The sequence below is a fragment of the Trichechus manatus genome, unplaced genomic scaffold (assembly GCF_000243295.1).
Source record: "Trichechus manatus latirostris isolate Lorelei unplaced genomic scaffold, TriManLat1.0 scaffold00317, whole genome shotgun sequence".
Taxonomy (NCBI): Eukaryota; Metazoa; Chordata; class Mammalia; order Sirenia; family Trichechidae; genus Trichechus; species Trichechus manatus.
In genome coordinates this window covers 263,538-281,225 of record NW_004444253.1, presented here as the reverse complement: position 1 = coordinate 281,225, position 17,688 = coordinate 263,538, and the positions used below count along the sequence as shown (strand labels likewise).

Below are 17,688 nucleotides of genomic sequence, written 5' to 3'. Positions count from 1 at the left end.
GGGGTGTGTGTGTGTGTGTGCGTGTGTTTATGTGAGTGTGCGCTCGTGCGTGTGTGTTCGTACGGCGTGTGTGGTGCGTGTGGTCGTGGCGGCAGCCGCGAGGTGGACGCTGGGCGGAGCCCCCTGCTCCTGGGCTCGGCCCTGCCCGCGCTAGGTCCCGTGACCCGGGTCTGGGTCGCGGAGCCCGCGGCCAGCCTGGAGGGCACCGAGGGCGCGTTCACGTCTGTAGGTGTGGGCACATGTGCAGCCGGACTCCTTCCAAGCCTGGCTGCAGGTGCGGGTGTATCTCTGCGGGGCCATCATGAAGCCGGTGCTGCGCGTGCGTTGGTCTGTGTGCGCGAGCGCCACGACTGTCGGTACATGTATGTTCACGTGCCTGTGTAGGTGCATGTGGAGATGTGTGTCTTTAGGCGACAGCGTGCGCCTGCGCCTGGCCCTCCTTCCATTCTCGCCCTGGGGCACACAGCCCCTTCCCTTCGGGAGCGAAAGCAGGCTGAGCCCGGGCGGAGGCGCTGTCCGCGGTGCTGACGGCCGCGGGACCGGCCGAGCGGTTGGAGGCCTCCACTGCAGAGGTGGCCCCAGGCGTGGAGGCAGGGAACGATGGGAGCGGCCCTCATTCACAGGAGGGGGCTCAGGATCCGGTCGTTCTCAGCCCCTCGGAGGCGGCATGGTCAGGACTGCTGCGCTGCGCGTCTGTCACCGTGGCCTTCGTCCCGTCCCCCCCAGCCTCCCGGCCAGTCCTTAACCCATGCACTCCGTTCGAGTACATGATCCTGGCCACCATCATCGCTAACTGCATCGTGCTGGCCCTGGAGCAGCACCTCCCTGACGGGGACAAGACGCCTATGTCCGAGCGACTGGTGAGTCCCCAAGGGCCGCGGATGGGGTGGGTGTGGGCAGGCTTGTCTGCCCCGCTTTCCTTTAGTCCAGCTCTGACTGGCACTCAGAGTTCCTCGAGCAGGAAGCTCCCTCCTCTTTCCTTCAGTTGAGGAAAAAGACAGAACCCCATGGGGCTAACGACCCTCAAGGGCCAGGACAACAGGTAGCCGTCTCCGCCACAATGGGGAAGGGCGGCCTGGCGGCCTGGGAGGCCACGGTAGCCAGCAGGTGGTCTGTCGTGCGCCGCTAGCCACCCTCGCACCCCAGATAGGCCCATCCAGGAACACAGTGCTGGGTTTTTCTCTAAGAATCTAAGTTCCAAACGTCGGATCTGAGGGGGGGCATTTGGACGGGCTGTCAGAGGTTCAGGAGCTGTAAGTGCCAGCATGAGGGCGGGCTGGCCCCGGCCCCTCCCTTTGGCCCTGTGGTGTGGCCCTGACTCCAGGACCATCAATCTCTTGCTCAGTCTCCCCTGCAGCCCTGCTTGGGGAGCCCTTCCCTGTGGGGACCACCCCTTCCCATGGGGAGCACCCCTCCCGAGGCAGACTCCTGTGGTGTCCTCGGTTGAAGCCGAGAGCCTGGGAAGACCCAGGGTGCCAGGAGGGTGAGGTGTGAGTTAAGGATGGGAACCATGCCCCCCCCCGAAAGAGACATTAAGGTGGGGGTTGAGGGGCCAGCCTGGTGGAGTCTCTAGGAGGGGATAGGTCGGAGGGAAGGGGTGTGTCCCAGGAAGGTGAGCACCACTTCAAAGGTGAGGGTGTGGCCCCTGCCCAGCTTCCCCTCTGAGCCTGGTTCCTTGGCTGGGCCTGGGGTGTGATCCTGGAGGCTTGGGAGACTGTGGCCTTCAGCAGAGAGGCCTGGGGGACACCCTGAACTGCCTCCTCTGAGGTCCCCAAGGAGACGGACTCTCTAGGGTGTGGGGATGGGTATCCAGAGGCTGTTCACTCTGTTCACACCCTGGCAAGCTCTGTTTCTCCACCTTCAACCTGGAGATGAGCAGGAAACAATGCATATTAGGTGCTTAGTGTTGGTAAGTCTTAGTCCTGAACTTCCTTTCTACCACAGCTGCAAAGGCCCAGCAGTGGGGGCTGGGGGAGGCAGGGCGATGCTACCCCCAGGGGGAGGGATTGCAAGGAGAAGTCATCTCTTTAAACACAGTCTGGAAGGCCAAGTGGGGTTTGGTGGCAGAAGTCAGGGGACAGTGTGAGGACAAACACAGTGGGGAGGTGTAGGCTGCGCTCCAGGCACCAGGCACAGGGCGTGCGGCGTCTCTGTTGGTGACTCTGGCCCAGGGACTGAACCCAGTGGGATCACTTGCCTTGCATCCTGAGTGCTCTGTCTGGGGAGGCGTGTGGGAGTGGGAGGCAGGACCTGAGCCCTGAGTTGTGGACAGCCTCTGACGGCAGCCTCGGGTGTGGCCAGATCCCCGAGGGCTTTGGGAATTGGGAGGAGAGTGAATTCTGGCCCAAGTAGGGCCAGAGCTGAGGGAGGGAGCCAGTATGGGGCTGGCTGGGTGGCAAATGTGATGGGGATGGGCGAGGGGGCGTCCACCTGGCTGAGCTCCTGCCCTGGCAGGCTAGGAGGGTGTGAGGGTTTGCTTTGTTGTGCCGGGATCTGGGGGCTAAGCAGGCCACCTGGGGACAGGGAGCTGAGGGGAAGATGCCGCAGAAGGAAGGAACCCTTGCCCGACCCCAGTCCTACCCTCAGTCACAGCCTGCTCTCAAGATGGGCTGCTCCTGGCTCAGACCTGAGGAGCTACTGCTGCTGGGAGTGGGTAGGAGGGTTATGTGCGTGCCAGGCCTGTCTCTGAGGGGATCTGCTTTTCACCCGCTCACCAACCTCGAGAGCTACCTCTGGCCAGAGCCCCTAGCTCGTAGCCCTGGCTGCCTGCACTCTATCCCCAGCTCCCGCCAGCGCTCAGCCTCTGCTGGTCAAGGTTGGGGCTGGGAAGAGAGAGATCTGGGTTGGGGACCCCCATCCGCTGGCTCTGGCCAGTCTCTCTCTGGGGCTGGGCATATACTCTCCTTTTGATCCGAAAGCTTCTGTGCAGATCTGTGTTTGCTAGGGCCCAGCCATTCTCCAGGGTAGATGGCTAGCAGCCCCTCCCCTCACAGACAGGGACCCCCCACCAGCTGAACTAGACTAGAGCCTTGAGGCCAAGAAAGGTGTGTGCTCCCCTCCAGGGACATCAGCCATGAGTCAGCATCGGGTGGCAGGGCGGCCGGCGGGCGGGCGGGCGTGCAGGCGAGCGGGTGGGCAGGCCTGCGAGACGCTCAGCCCCTGGGGTGCCAGCAGCAACCATGGTCGCTGTTGCCAGCCAGCCTGGGGGCCAGCCCCACAAGGGTGGGACAAGAAGGTGCAGGCAGAGGGTGGGGGCAGGTCAGGTGGCCCAGGCTTCCTAGGGGGGCACACGGTGCTGAGAGGAGCTGACCGGCCCTCTCTTCCCCTCCCCAGGCATCTCCCTGACCAGGCAGCATCTCTCTGAAGGGCAAACCCTCCTGGGCTCGCACTAGCCCTTTCCTAAGGCAGCCTCCACCCTGTGCAGACAGGCTGCCTCTCACACTGGCTTTTTGTGTCCAGCCCCCTCCTGACCCCACTCTCTGTCTGGCTAGCTCACACCCCAGGCTTTGGGGCCCACCTGCTCTGGAGGCCTTCTTGGCCGCCCTCCCTGAGTGAGGGGTGCCTCTTGCCACCCAGCACTTGGCTTTTGCGGGTCCCTGAGTGGACTGTCAGCAGCCGCAAGGTGCATGCCTGCGTCGTCTGGACTGAGCTCTGAGCTGGTTCAGTCACACCTTGGGTTCCACCCCGCCAGCAAGATCTCAGGCCTGGCCTCCACTGTCCAAGCTGCCGCCCTGGGGGCTGCATGGGTGCTGGGGTCACTACTCTGCGCCCTGGTGGAACTCTGCTTCCGTGTCTGCTTACCCCACCCAGATTTGCGCCCAGAAGGCATGCTGGGAGAATAGGTGCACCTGGCCGGTGCTGGAAGGCAGGGCTTTATCCAGGCCACACTCCAGGGTGGTCTGGAGCCCGAGGTTGGCATCCAGATCACCTCTGGGCTTGAATCCCGGTTTTTCCACGTGCGTCTGGGCCAGTTACTTAACCTCTCTGCGCTTCAGTTTTCTTACCTTTAGAATGGGGATGATGATAACACTTAATCACACAGGGGTGCTGAAAGGAGAACCTGAGTTAATTCCAGAAAAACCTGCATTGTAAATATCCAACAAGATTACTTTTATCATCATCATCATTATCTTCCTACAAGCAAAAACCCACTGCAGTGATTTTAACAGGGCGGGACTTGGCGGCTGTAAACCAGTGAAGCAGAGATGCCAGGGGGAGGGGTGCAGGTACCTCCTGGGTGTGGCTGGGACGTTGCTGGCCATGTGGATGGCGGGGACATAACCCCAGGACCAGGTGTGGTGGGGACGCTTCTTGGAAGAAGTCTGTTGGGTGTCCGGCAGGGCTTGGGTCCACTTGGGACAGTGGGTGTGGCTGGGAGGGTGGTCTCCCCGCGCCGGCTGCTGCGCCCTTGTGCCTGGGGAGGACAGTGGCGACCCTTACCCTGTGCTTCCCCACAGGACGACACAGAGCCCTACTTCATCGGCATCTTTTGCTTTGAGGCGGGCATCAAGATCATCGCCCTGGGCTTCGTCTTCCACAAGGGCTCCTACCTGCGCAACGGCTGGAACGTCATGGACTTTGTGGTGGTGCTCACAGGGTAGGTGTGCGGCATAGTGCCTGGGGGGGCACGGGTGCGATGGCCGAGGGCCTTCGCGTGGGGGCGGGGCTGCCCCTTCTTGAGAAGGGAGGATCTCGCGGGACTGTGGCCTCCGTTGCTCAGTGTAGGTGAGCCTTGTGCTCCGACTGCCCTCCGCCACCTGTGACCGGGAATGGCACTTGTGTGCGTCAGCCCGCGCTGCCTGGCAGCATCCACCGCAGAGTTCTTCTGTAGCGATCGGGAGGCTCTGTCTTCAAGAAGGAGCTAAATCAGCATGTCCTTCCCCAGCCACTTTCCTCCTCAAAATGGACCCTAATAGTTAGCCTGCAATTCCCCAAACAACCCTGAAGATCCAGGAAGGGTGGCGGATGCTGGGGGAGTGCGCTGTCTTCCTCATGAGCCCCGCCTCCGTGCCTCAGTCTCTCCATTCGTCTGGTGGGCGTGGGGCTGCAGTGTTGCTGCTCCATGGTGAGGTGGTGGTGAATTCTAGGGGAGGCCACCTCACAGAACCTGCTTGCAGCCCGGATCCTGGAGGGCTTCCGACTGGCTTCTGGCCGAGATCTTGTGGTCCAGGGAGGATCACACAAAAGGGAGCCCCGTGGCCCAGAGTCCTCTTTCCAAGGCCAGCGCCTCCTCACTTGTGTGGGCAGAGGCTGCCCAGTGACGCCTGTCCTGTCCTGGCACAGGCATGGCTGAAGGAGATGAAGTTTGGGTTGAGTGTGGAGGAGGAAGCAGGCAGCTCTGTGTGCCTCTGGATCTGGGCTCACACCCCACTGGCCCTGCATGTGAGAGCAAAGCAAAGTTGCTGAGTGGGGTCCCCAGTGAGGCCCTCAGAGCGAGGCCCCAGCCACTTGCCCGTGGCCGGGGCCTCTACCCGCCCCAGGTCTGGGAACCCACCCTGTTTGCTCTTCTTGCTGATGGCTGGCCCTGGTCACCTTCTCAGCTGCGTGAGGGCAGTGTCTGCAGAGCTGGGGCCCTTGGGGGTGTCTGTGGCGTGTGTACTTCCCCTCTGTCCTGGTTGCTTCCCTGTAGGAAGGACGTCCATCACCTGAGTCTGTGCTGCCTTCCTGCCTCGGGCTCCTCCTCGGTCACCCTGATGGGGTGGGAGCCTCTGAAATTGGAACAGATCGAGTATCTGGGCAACTCTCATTTTGTACTGTTTTTCATAATGATCAAGAAAGGAAGGGATGATGGGGCCTTCTGTTTGGAGACCTGTGGATTCCAGGGGGCACAGACACACATGCACACATGCACGCACACACACGAGTGCACACGTGCATACACACAGTGCTCACCTGTGCTTGCAGGCCTTACACACATGCATACACATGCACACACGTTTATATGCACACGTTTACATGCACACACGTGCATACACACAGGCATACCTTCTGGAGTGGGGTGCATGATGTCACTCCCTTGCCTGGGGTCAGTGGCATGCCCCCTGCCCCATGGTGGATACCCTGTCAGGGCGAGCATTTGTGAAATGAGACCTGGAGGTGGTGGGGGCAAGGATGGCCCCTTGAGGACCGAGCTCCGGCGGCTCTGTGGCGGCGCTTGTGGTGTTGGGAAGAGTCACTAGCTGTTTACATCTCCCTGGCCTCTAGACTCAAGTCCCCTGAGGACAAGGTCGTCATCTTATTTTTCAGAGTGTCCCCAGAGCCCAGCGAGGGGTGGCACCAGGAGGGGTCGGGGAGCTTCTGCTGAGCAGGGAGTGGCTGAAGCCGAAGGGGTCTTGTTGGGCGGTGCGCGGCACCACTTCTCTGTGCTTGGGCCACCTAGGGGCTGAGTGGGGCAGGCAGGGTCCTGTTCAAGGGGCTGTTCAAGGTGCTGAGTGTGTGGGCTGCTTGGGGGGCAAGGAAGGGGTACCTGCAGCTGCCCCTGGGCAGGGCCCCTGGGCAGGACCCCTGGGTCTTCTGGGCCCTGGGGCCTGCTGAGGAGGGTCCCCTGGGCAGCTCTCTCTCCCCTGGGGTTGACTGACCGTACTCTTGGGCAGAGGTGAGGATAGGACTGGCTCACCTTCCTGGGGGACCCACTGAGAGGATCCTCATTGAGAGGATCTCGAGAGTTCCTGGGACCCTAACTCTGCCCCCTACTTGGGTCATGGAGAGCCTCCCTATACCCATCTTTTTCTCTCTGTTTCTCCACCTCTTCCTCTTTCTTTTCTACCTCTCTGCTTCTGTCTTGGCGTGTCTGTGTCTCTCCTTTTCTTTCTCCCCTTCTCGCCCTCTCTCTTGCTCTCCATCTCTCCCTCTCCCTCTCTCTATCCCCCATCCCCAGTCTTCTCTGTCTCTAGCCCGTTTCTTACCTCCAGCCCCTTCTGTCTCTATTTCTTTCCTTCTTGATGCCTCTGTTTTTGTCTCTGTTGCTTCTCCAACCCTGTTTCTCTCTTGTCCTTCCTCTGTCTTTCCCTCTTCTGCCTTTGCTGTTTCTCTCCTCTGGGTCAGGGAGTCTCTGCTCCTTCTCCGTGTCTGCAGGAGCAGGGTGGGGAGTTGGTGCTTACGGTCTCCAGACTCCTCTCTCTGCACTCCATCCCTAGACGGGGTGCTTGTTGGGAGGGGAATCCCTAGGTGTGGGGGTACCTGCGTCCCTTGGGCTCGAGCACAGACCCAGAGCCACACAGGAGCCACTCTGTTGCTTTTTTGTGTGGCACACAGGAACACGTGAACCTGTGTGCGTGCACACACGTGCACATGCATCTGTGTGCACGTGTGTGCATGTGTGAGACGGTATGTGTGTGTGTGCATGTGTGAGAGGGTGTATGCGTGTGTGTGCATGTGTGAGAGGGTGTATGCATCTGTGTGCATGTGTGAGAGGGTGTATGCATGTGTGTGCACGTGTGAGAGGGTGTGTGCATGTGTGTGCACATGTGTGCATGTGTGAGAGAGTGTGTGCATGCGTGTGCATGTGTGAGAGGGTGTGTGCATGTGTGAGAGGGTGTGTGCATGTGTGTGCACGTGTGTGCATGTGTGAGAGGGTGTGTGCACGTGTGTGCACGTGTGTGCATGTGTGAGAGGGTGTGTGCATGTGTGTGCACATGTGAGAGGGTGTATGCGTGTGTGCATGTGTGAGAGGGTGTGTGCATGTGTGTGCACGTGTGTCTGTGCACATGCATGCACATGTGCCTCTATGTAGCGTGTGTACATGTGTGCATGTGTGCGCTTGTGTGCATCTGCATACTGTGTGTGCACGCATGTGCTTCTGTGTGCACACAAGTGAGGCAGGGAGGTGCTGAGTCCTGTCTTGGGGTGAGCGAGCACCACCCCATGGGGTGTCTAGGCAAGGACCCTACTCCTCCTGAGCTGAGGTCCCTTGTGGGGAGCCATTGGGGGTTGCTTCTCATTACTTTGTTGTTTTTAATTAGGGTTCATTTAATTGGGTGTGGAGGGGTGCGGTCGACAAAGACACTGGCTCCTGGCCCCTGTGGGAGGCCCTGCTGCTGGCGAAGCCAGCTAGTCCCCAGGGCCAGCAGGTCGCCCCTGCCTCTGAGGTGGGTGTGGAGGTTGTGAAGAAGCACCGTGGGACCATGCCTTTCTCCTGCCTCAGAAAGCCCCGACCTCCACATATTGCCTCTAAGCTCGACCGTTATCTCTGCCTTAGGGCTCTGGGGGCTTTTGTTAACCTGCATCCGCTTGTGGGGAGTGGGGTGGCTGACACTGGCTTAGCTCAGTGGGCGCCCGCAGCCCTGGCCAGATGGGGCCGCAGCTGGAGGGCAAGTGGGGTGTGAGGGCTGGGCTGGGCCAGCGGGTGTTTCTGGGGTGCCCAAGGGGCAGTGGAGCCTTGGGCGGGGCCTGCCCTGGGGGACTTGCTTGGGTGGAGAATGCTGGTCAGTGCTGTGGAGCTGAGAGCCAGGCTGGCTGGGCCAGTCCGTGGGGACCACCAGGGGCTTCCGTTGTCCCTTGGGTTGTGGTGGGGACAGAGTGGTTGGGGGCCCTGGCCTCAGCTTGCCTCACACTCAGGAGAAGGGCCTCTGGTCTGCGTCGATCGTTTGTCCCCACAGCAGATTTCTGAGACAGGGAGGTTCTCCCTCCTCCACCCCTCCCTCCTCAGGAATGCTTTTCCTGTATGGGGTGCCAGGCTGAGTCAGCGCCCCCCAACAGAGAGGGCTGGGGTGGGGAATGGTCTATGGGAGAACGCTCTGATGTGGAGGCTTCCAGTGACCCCACAAGCTTGAGCCTGGCCCACACCAGGACATGCTCTGAAGCATCTTGGGCCACCACATTGAGAAGGGTAGTTGAGGTGCTGCGGGTGGCAGCACACCCTGATTTAGATGGTGACAGCTGAGGGCCTTGTCTTGCCTCTGCCCCCCATCGCCCTCCTTCCCTTCACCCACTTCTCCAGCCGTCTGTCCTTGGCTGAGTGGAGTTGTAGTGAGAAGGTTAGGGCTTGAGGAGTGAAGAGATGCTGTGAAACAGACATGTAGGAAGCAAGGACAGGTGTGAGCCAGGTGTGAGCCAGGTGTGAACCAAGTGGAGGCAGTGGGGCCAGACCCCAGCGGATTCATGAAGAGAAATGTCAGATTCTGGACAGACTGTGGAGGTGTAGCCTACAGGGACTGTGTGTCTGGCGCTGGCCTTCCCCAGGCTGACCCTTGCCTCGGCCTTTCTTGCCTGAGCCCACCTCTGCCCAGTCAGTCCCTGCCCTCGCCCCCCTCAGCCCTCCTTCCTGGGGAAGCCCCCACCCTAGCCTTTCCCTGAGGGGTCCACTGATTCCAAGTGGGGTCAGAGGCAAGGGCAGCAGGTCAGGGTTCCCTCAGAACCCCAGGGTCTCTTCCAGCATCCCAGGACCTCTGGTGTCCCTAGATCCCAGGGCCCCCAGTGTCCCCAGACCCCAGGGCCCTGGTGTACCCAGATCCCAGGCCCCCCAGATGCCAGCAACCCCAGTGTACCCAGATGCCAGGATCCCAGTGTCCCCAGATCCCAGGGCCCCCAGTGTCCCCCAGATCTTAGGATCTCACTGTCCTCAGATCACAGGGTCCCAGTGTCCCCAGATACCAGGACCCCTGGTGTCCCCAGACCCCAGGGTCCTGGTGTACCCAGATCCCAGGCTCCCCAGATGCCAGGACCCCCAGTGTACCTAGATGCTAGGACCCTAGTGTCCCCAGATCCCAGGACCTTGGTGTCCCCAGATCCCAGGGCACCCTGGTGTCCCCAGATCCCAGGACCTCAGTGTCCCCAGATCCCAGGGCCCCAGTGTCCCCAAATCCCAGGGCACCCTGGTGTCCCCAGATCCCAGGACCTCGGTGTCCCCAAATCCCAGGGTCCCACTGTACCTGCCCCCATCGTGGCTCTTCACAGCCCTCAGGGACGGAGAAGAAATGTGTCCAAGCTCAGGCAGGTAGCTCCTGAGGGAACCTTTCCCACCACAGCTTCTCATTTTACTCCAAATTAAACTGGGGTTTCTTTCTAGGACATGTCATCAGAGTGCAGGTTTCTCCCCTCCTGGACTTGGGCCTCTCATGAGAAGAGAGGGCACGGAGTCACGCTGGGGAGGGAGGGACGGTTGGTCTCTCATGAGAAGGGAGGGCGCGGAGCCACACTGGGGAGGAAGGGACAGCTGGCCAGTGGGGCCCAGAGGTCAAGCTGACAGTCCGCAGCAGGTGCTGGCCCTGAGCCTCCTGGGCCCAGCTGCAGCCACCGGCGACCGACGGTGTCCCCCTTCCTGCTGGGCATGTGGCAGATGCTTGACATGGGGATGGTGCAGCAGCAGGTGCTTTCTGGGGGACGGGGGTGACTCAGCTGAGAGCCAGGACAGGTAGACACCACGGATGTCTAGCACCAGGTGAGGAGTGACACTCCAGGTGGGGTGACAGGGACACTGTGCCTCGGCATGGGGTGACCAGCCACATCGTATCTGACTTTGGAGTCCGTGTCTGAGTGAGGGTGCCTGAGCAGTGTCACATTTGGGGACTTTCTGACAAGTCCTTCGCCACTGGGCCACGGGCTGCATCCCTGACCCTTCCTTAGTCCTGGTGCCCTGTGACTGTTCCTGTGATGTCTGGTCACATTGGGGTTTGCTGGGGATGGGGTTCTCCAGTGCACAGTTGGGGGAGCTGCTGGGGTGTGTCTCTGGGGGTTGCTGGTGGGTGTCTGATGCCTAGTGGGGGGTTTGCTGGTGGCCTTAGGAGGACTCCCTCTCCCTTCCCCACCTGAGACTGGAAATGGCCTTTGCAGTCCGCCCCCCGCCCCAGTGGCTGGGACCAGTGGGGAGGGAGCTAATTTGTGACAGGAAGCCAGGGCCTGTGAGGGCCCCAGAGCAACTGAGGGAGCCTTTTGGAGCCCCATGTCCCTCTTTGGTGTCTCAGAATCCTCCTGGCACTGGTGGCTGCCGTGTCCAAGAGATGGCACCGAACCATGTAGGTTGTGGCCACAGGAACGCCACACAGTCTGACTGTGGGTGACTGAGTAGGGGTGCTGAGGCAGCTGGAGTTGGCCTGCCCCTCAGGGCCCTGCGTGGCCAGGGCCCTGGGGTTGGGCTGCAGGGGCTGTGGTGGGTTATGTAACACAGGAGGCCAGGGTAGTGAAATCCCGCCACCCTCCGGCATCCCTTCTTTCTATGGATTAGAATTCCTTTACCCTCTCCTTGGGAAGCCAGAGTCGGGCCCCTCCTGGGTCCCGAACCACCTGCTGACTCCGTCCACACACAGGAGGGTGCAGGTGGCCAGGGTGGGCCCTGCTGGGAGTCCCTGGGTCAAGGACCCTGAGCCCAGGTGGGGAGGGGGTTCCAAATGCCCGACCTCAGAGGAAGCCCGCTGTCCTGTCCTATTGAAAGCTGACCCTGAGGGCAGCACCCCCAGGTCCATGGCTTTGGTCCTGCCAAGTCCTGCAGGCTGGGAGGGGCGTCACCTTTCACCTGCTGCTTACCGCTGGCCGGGCGTCCCCTTTGGGACCTCAGCACCACCACATGCCTTGTGGGGGCCGGGCGGAGAAGCTTGGACTGCCTTGCTCAGCGGGGTGCTGCCTGCTGGCTGTGGCCGCGGTGGTGTGCTGTGGCCCCAGAATGCTGGCGAGGACTTGCTAAGTCACCTGGCCTGAATGTACCACAATCCTTGACAGTGCCTGCAGGTGGGCTGCGGGTGGAGGAGAAACAGCTGACATCTGAGCTCAGCTGGGAGTGGGGGAAGGGATATTGCTCACTGGTGGAGGGGCTGAGACTCTGCTGGGTTGGGCCTCATGGGCTGGAATGTTGGTCGGTGTGGGCTGGACGAGGTGAGGCCTTTGGGTTTTATTCTGAGTGAGCTGGGAGGCCTTGGAGGCTTTCCAGTGGGAGTGTGACAAGATGGAGTTTAGGGGCGTCTCATCTCACAGGCCCCCACAGGGCGGAGGGCGGTGAGGGGGCCTGACCTGTGCCTGAGGTCTCCTCCCCTTCCTCCCTCCCAGACTGAGGGATCCACTTCGCCTACTGGTGAGGGGTCGCCTTTGCTGCCTGGTGGAGCAGCCCCCCCGCCTTGGCCTGCCTGGCCACCCCACCCCCCGCCCCGATCTTGGCCTGCCTGGTGGAGCAGCCCCCCGCCTTGGCCTGCCTGGCCTGGGTAAGTCTATGGCGCCCCTCCAGCCACTCCAGGCCAGTGCTCATTGTTCCAAGCCTGGGTGTGCAGCGGGCACTGGGCCAGCGCCAGTGAGCACTGCAGTCCTCCTCCTGCTGCAGGGGAGACGGGCGCCTGCGGGCACCTGGGGTGTCGGCAGGGGCCCAGTCTCAGGGTCCCGCTTCCTTCCCGCTGAGCTCCAGGCCTCCACTCTCCCCGCCCTCCTTCCTGTTTCTCGCTGGAGCCTAGAGTCGCAAATTCACACTGAGGTGAGAAAGGTTGCTAACGGCTTCTTCTGTTACTCGGTCCGAGCCAAAGCCGTGAAGGGGTGGGGGTGGGGCGGGGCGCAGACTTACTGATCCCTGGACTGGAGGAAGGGGCGGCAGAGCAGGAGTGGGAACCGGGTTCAGCCAGGCCTGGCCCTACTAGACCCCAGGTGTGCTCCCCTACCCTACCGGTGCGGATCAGGAGGAAATCCGGGTTCCTCGGCCTGATCTGGCTGCGCAGAGAGGAGGGGGCTGCCGAAGTGCCAGGGCAGGGCTGTTTTTCCTTAAGTGTCCCCCCCGTCCCTGCTTGAGGTCCATCCCCTCTGGTCCTTTCTCCACTTCACTGTGCAGCCAGACTCAGGTTTCAGGAACACAGATTCCCTCTCCTTCGGCCCAGCACCCCACTCCAGCTCCAAAACCTGGCTCAGCTGGCTTCTCCTTTCGGTTGTCCCGCCCCGCCCCGCCCCGTCCCTTCCTTCAGTCCCTCCCCTTTTCCTGGTCCCGCCCTTCCTGTTATCTCCATCCCTCTCCAGGCCCCGCCTCACTGGCCCCTCCGTTCCCTTCATCCCCACCCTTCATTCCTGCCCCTCTACCGGCCCAGTCCCAAGGTCTGGCCCTGCTCTAGGGTCTCCCTGGCCATTCCTCCTGTCAGCCTGCCGTTGCTGGGTGCTGTGGGCCCCCATCGAGTGTTCGCGGGGTCCAGCATCGCCACCCACCTTTTCTTCCAACTGCGGGGCCTTCCTCACTGCTCTTCCCAGCAGCCTTTGGGCCAGACCTGCCGTGGCTCCTGGCACCAAGGACGGCCCAGGGCAGGGAGCTGGAGGGTGGGCCCTGCGGAGGCTGCAGGAGGTGTGGACTCCATCGGTTAAGTGCAGGCCCCTGTCCAGGGCGGAACCCTTGAGGAACCCGACATTGCAGCCCTTCCACTTTGCCTGTAACTCCTCTCCCCCATCCCTCGTTCTGGGAGTGCAGTGCGGGGGAAAGCAGTGGCCTGCTTCCCCTCTCCTAATCAATCCTAGGGTGGCTCTGGTCCTGCAGCAGGCAGAAATTGGAGGCCAAGAGTGAGGGGCAGGCAGCGCCAGTTTCCACAGGAATGGCCATTGGGCTGAGTGCCAAGACTCACAGGTTCCCAAAGATTCACCAGACCCAATGGACACCCCGGCAGCTTGTGGACACGCAGACAGGACACAGGGCAGACAGTTCTGCTGCTCCCCTACCACACCATACCCCTGCCCTGGGTCTAGCCTTGTGCTGGGTTCTGCACCTGCTCCAGTGGGGGGCTTTCTCCAGTGAGGGAGGACCCCTCCCTGAGTGGTGCCTTGCCTCCTGTGCTTCCCAGGGTCTGCAGCCTGGGGATGTGGGGTGGGCAGTACAGGCCACTTGCAGAGCCCCCAGATTCTTTGCCGGAGCTGGCAGAGAGAGGAAAGTGGGCTGCATAAGAGCCTGAGACATAAAAGGATGAATAAAAAATAAATGCTTAGAGAGAGTATTCTAGGAAGATGGTGGCGTAAACAGATCATCGTGCCAATCTTCCCTCACAAATGCAACAAGGAAATGGTGCTCAGCTTTGAGGGACTCTGAATTGGGGAGCAGAGGAGAGCAGCGAGGAACTCTCAGACAGGCAAGAATCAACTAATCAACGAGTTGCATATGGTAGGAAAATCGCTTCTCCCAACATCTCTGCCCCTCTCCCCAGCCACATGGGCTGCTGGCAGCTGTGAACTGGGAAGTGGACCCAGAAAAGGAGTCTGCTTCCCTAATCATCACAACCCCTGCCTATACAAAGAGACAGGACCCCAACCTTCTGCTCTAAAATCAACAAGGTAGACCTCCCCAGGGGGTCTGTTTGAGGTGTGCCAGTACCTCTCCCACCTGGGCACTGTTGGCTGTAAGCCTACTTCAAATTGCTACAGAAGGTCCGTGCAGTGGAGTGGTCTGCTCTTAGAGTCAACACTCTACCTGCCTCCTTGTGCACCTCATAGCTCAGGCCTCTGAAACCAACAGGAAAGACTTCCCTGGAGATCAGTTTGGGTCTGTCTGCTCCCCATTCCAGTAGGCACTGAGGACTGATGACTGAGGCTGCTGTGTATCAAGAAGAAGGCATCTTGGGTGGAGACTACACCCACAGCCAACATATTATGGAGCAGGTTCTGATAGAAACAAGGCAGACCTCCCTGGGGGTCCATTCAGAGTATGACAACCCCTCCCCCAACTAGTAACTGTTGGCTGCTGGACTGATACGGACTTCTACAGAAGGTTTCCCACACTGGAGTCAGGAGGTGGGTCGCCTAAGTGGAGACTGCTCTCCCAACTACCACAGGGCCACTGAGGCTCTGAAACCAACAAGACAGATCTCTTGGAGGTCTTTCCGGAGAGTGTCAGCCCCTCCTCCTCCTGAAATGGAGGAAAATCTGCTTGTGCTTCCTCTGAATGCCAGCTCAGATATAAGCAGCTCCCACAGAGCATGGAAGGAAGCCTAGGGCAAAACCGAGGGACAACACTCAGCCCTGAAGGGGGCTTGCTGGGTGCGAGTTTTCTGACTAAAACCGTGGTTGCAGAAACAATGGAGGGAAAGGAGTAATAACCAGAGAGAGAAGACTGTGCCTCCCAGTTGACAGACTGATTAGCACATGATATCTTGCCTGAGTGGTGATGCCCACTGGTGAACAAACTGACCAGTGTGTTCTCTGGTGTGTTTGGGAGAGACTGAAGGTTGAAAACTGAGACCTGGAACTTTTGAATCCTAATTAAACCAGGGAAAGAGAAGGAGCTGTCACAGAGAGGGCAAGGAAATGGTAAGCAAAGGCTGAATGCTGTGCCTGCCTAAGAGTTTTTTTTGCAGAAAAACTATTGTGGCCAAAAACTCCAAATACTGGTGAACACTGAGAAAGTTAATACCCTTGACAATTTCAATGCCCCCCCGCCCCATCACAACACACACAAAGAAGAGAGAAACAGTGGCCCATCCAAATGAACATGACAAAAGGAGTGAAAGTGCATCTCGGGATGACCAAATAATGAGAATGGAACAATACAATACAACAGCATTAAACATAATTAAAGAACTAAGAGAAAACATGAACAAAGAACTAAAAGAAATTAAGGAAAACAATGCAAGAACAAAACGAGGATCTAAAAAAAGAGATATTACAACTTAAAGGGATAATAACTGAAATGAGAAACACGATAGAAGAACTTACCAACAGATTTAATCAGGCAGAAGAAAGAATCAGTTAATTAGAGGATAAGAGAGTTAAAATTACAGACCCTGAAGAGCAACAAGAACAGAGGCTCAAGAAGGCTGAACACAGTTTAATGGAATTATGGGACAATGGCAAGAGACCTAATGTACAGATCATGGGAATTCCAGAAGGAGATGAAAGAGAGAAAGGGACAGAAAGAGTATTTGAAGAAATAATGACAGAAAGTTTCCCCAATCTAACAAAGGACATGAATCTGCAAATCCAAGAAGCTCAAAGAACCCCAAGCAGGATAAACTCAAAGAGATGTATACCGAGACACATTATAGTTAGGATCTCAAAAAGTAAAGATAAAGAGAGAATCCTCAAAGCAGTGAGAGAGAGGCAAAGTCACATACAAAAGACCCCCCAATAAGATTAAGTGTGATTTCTCCTCAGAAACGTTGGAGGCCAGAAAGCAATGGAATCATATATTTAAAGTGCTGAAAAACAACAACAACAGCAAAAAAAAAAAAAAAAAAAAAAAAAAAAAAAAAAAAAAAAAAAAAAAACCAAAAAAACTGTCAGCCAAGAATACCATACCCAGCAAAACTATCTTTCAAGAATGAGGGTGAAATTAAAACATTCTCAGACAAACAGAAGCTGAGAGAGTTCATAGCCACCAGACCAGCTCCACAGAAAATTCTAATGGGAGTTCTGTAGATGGAAGGGAAAAGACACTAGAAAGTAATTCAAAGCTGTACATAAAAAGATCCCTAATAAGGGAAATGCATGGGCAAGTGTAAGAGCTAGTAATAAGGTATTCATACTTGATAATTCTAAATGTTTTCTCCTTCATGTTTTTTTATTAACAAATATATAAAAAGCAAGGATAAGATTATGTTACAGGGCGTATGAAATATAAAGACACAATTAGTGATAACAACAACAAAAGGACGGGGAGAGGAATGGCATAAAATAGAATGTTGTAAATACAAGCTGTTAAATGTAATATTCATGATAACCACTAAGAAAATATATAACAGACATACACAAAAGGAAAGAAGGGAAGCAAAAAGTCTCTCTACAATAAACCAACAAAATACAAAGCAAACAGTAGCAAAGGATAAAGACAAAGAAGGCTTAAGACACACAAAAAACAACAAAATGGCAGAAGTAAGTTACTTATCAGTAATTACAGTGAATGTAAATGGGCTGAATGCTCCAATCAAAAGGCAGAGAGTGGCAGAATGAATTAAAAAACATGATCCTACAAGAGACACACTTCAAACCGAAGAACACAAATAGGTTGAAAGTGAAAGGATGGAAAAAAGTATTCCGTGCAAATAATAACCAAAAGAGAGCTCGGATGGCAGTCTTAATATCAGACAAAGTAGACTTTAAGACAAAACCCATTAGAAGAGGTAAAGATAGACATTATATAGTGATAAAAGGAACAATTAATCAAGAAGATTTAACAATCAAATATACATGCATCCAATATCTGGAGCAAAGACTGATAGAATTGAAGGGAGAAATAGTACTACAATAATAGTTGGAGACTTCACTACAACAATTTGAATATTGGACTTAACATCTACAAAGAAGATCAATAAGGAAACAGAGGACTTGAATGACACTGTCAGTTTGTCGTACTGTGGTAGCTTGCATGTTGCTGTGATGCTGGAAGCTATGCCACTGGTATTTCAAATACCAGCAGGGTGTCCCATGGTGGACAAGTTTCAGCGGCGCTTCCAGACTAAGAAAGACTAGGAAGAAGGACTTGGAAATCTACTTCTAAAAAAATTGGCCAGTGAAAGCTTTATGAATAGCAGTGGAACATTGTTATAGTGTCGGAAGATGAGCCCCTCATGTTGTAAGGCACTCAAAATACGACTGGGGAAGAGTTGCCTCCTCAAAATAAAGTCAAGGTTAATGCTGTGGATGGAGTCAAGCTTTTGGAACCTTCATTTGCTGATGTGGCACAACTCAAAATGAGAAGAAACAGCTGCAAACATACATTAATAGTTGGTGCATGGAATGTATGAAGTATGAATCTAGGAAACTTTGAAGTTGTCAAAAATGAAATGGGATGCATAAAGATTGATATCCTAGGCATTA

At 57.0% G+C, this 17,688-nt stretch overlaps 1 protein-coding gene across 1 annotated transcript in view; it reads left to right on the top strand.

Annotated features, from left to right (window-relative positions):
- Positions 1-600: 600 nt before the first annotated feature.
- The window catches only part of CACNA1B (calcium voltage-gated channel subunit alpha1 B), a 276,187-nt gene continuing 259,099 nt past the window's right edge, over positions 601-17,688 (top strand). The window contains exons 1-3 of the mRNA XM_004390689.1: positions 601-670; positions 727-860; positions 4,458-4,597. Of these exons, the coding sequence (XP_004390746.1) occupies positions 601-670; positions 727-860; positions 4,458-4,597 (344 nt within the window). The remainder of the gene's footprint in view (positions 671-726; positions 861-4,457; positions 4,598-17,688) is intronic.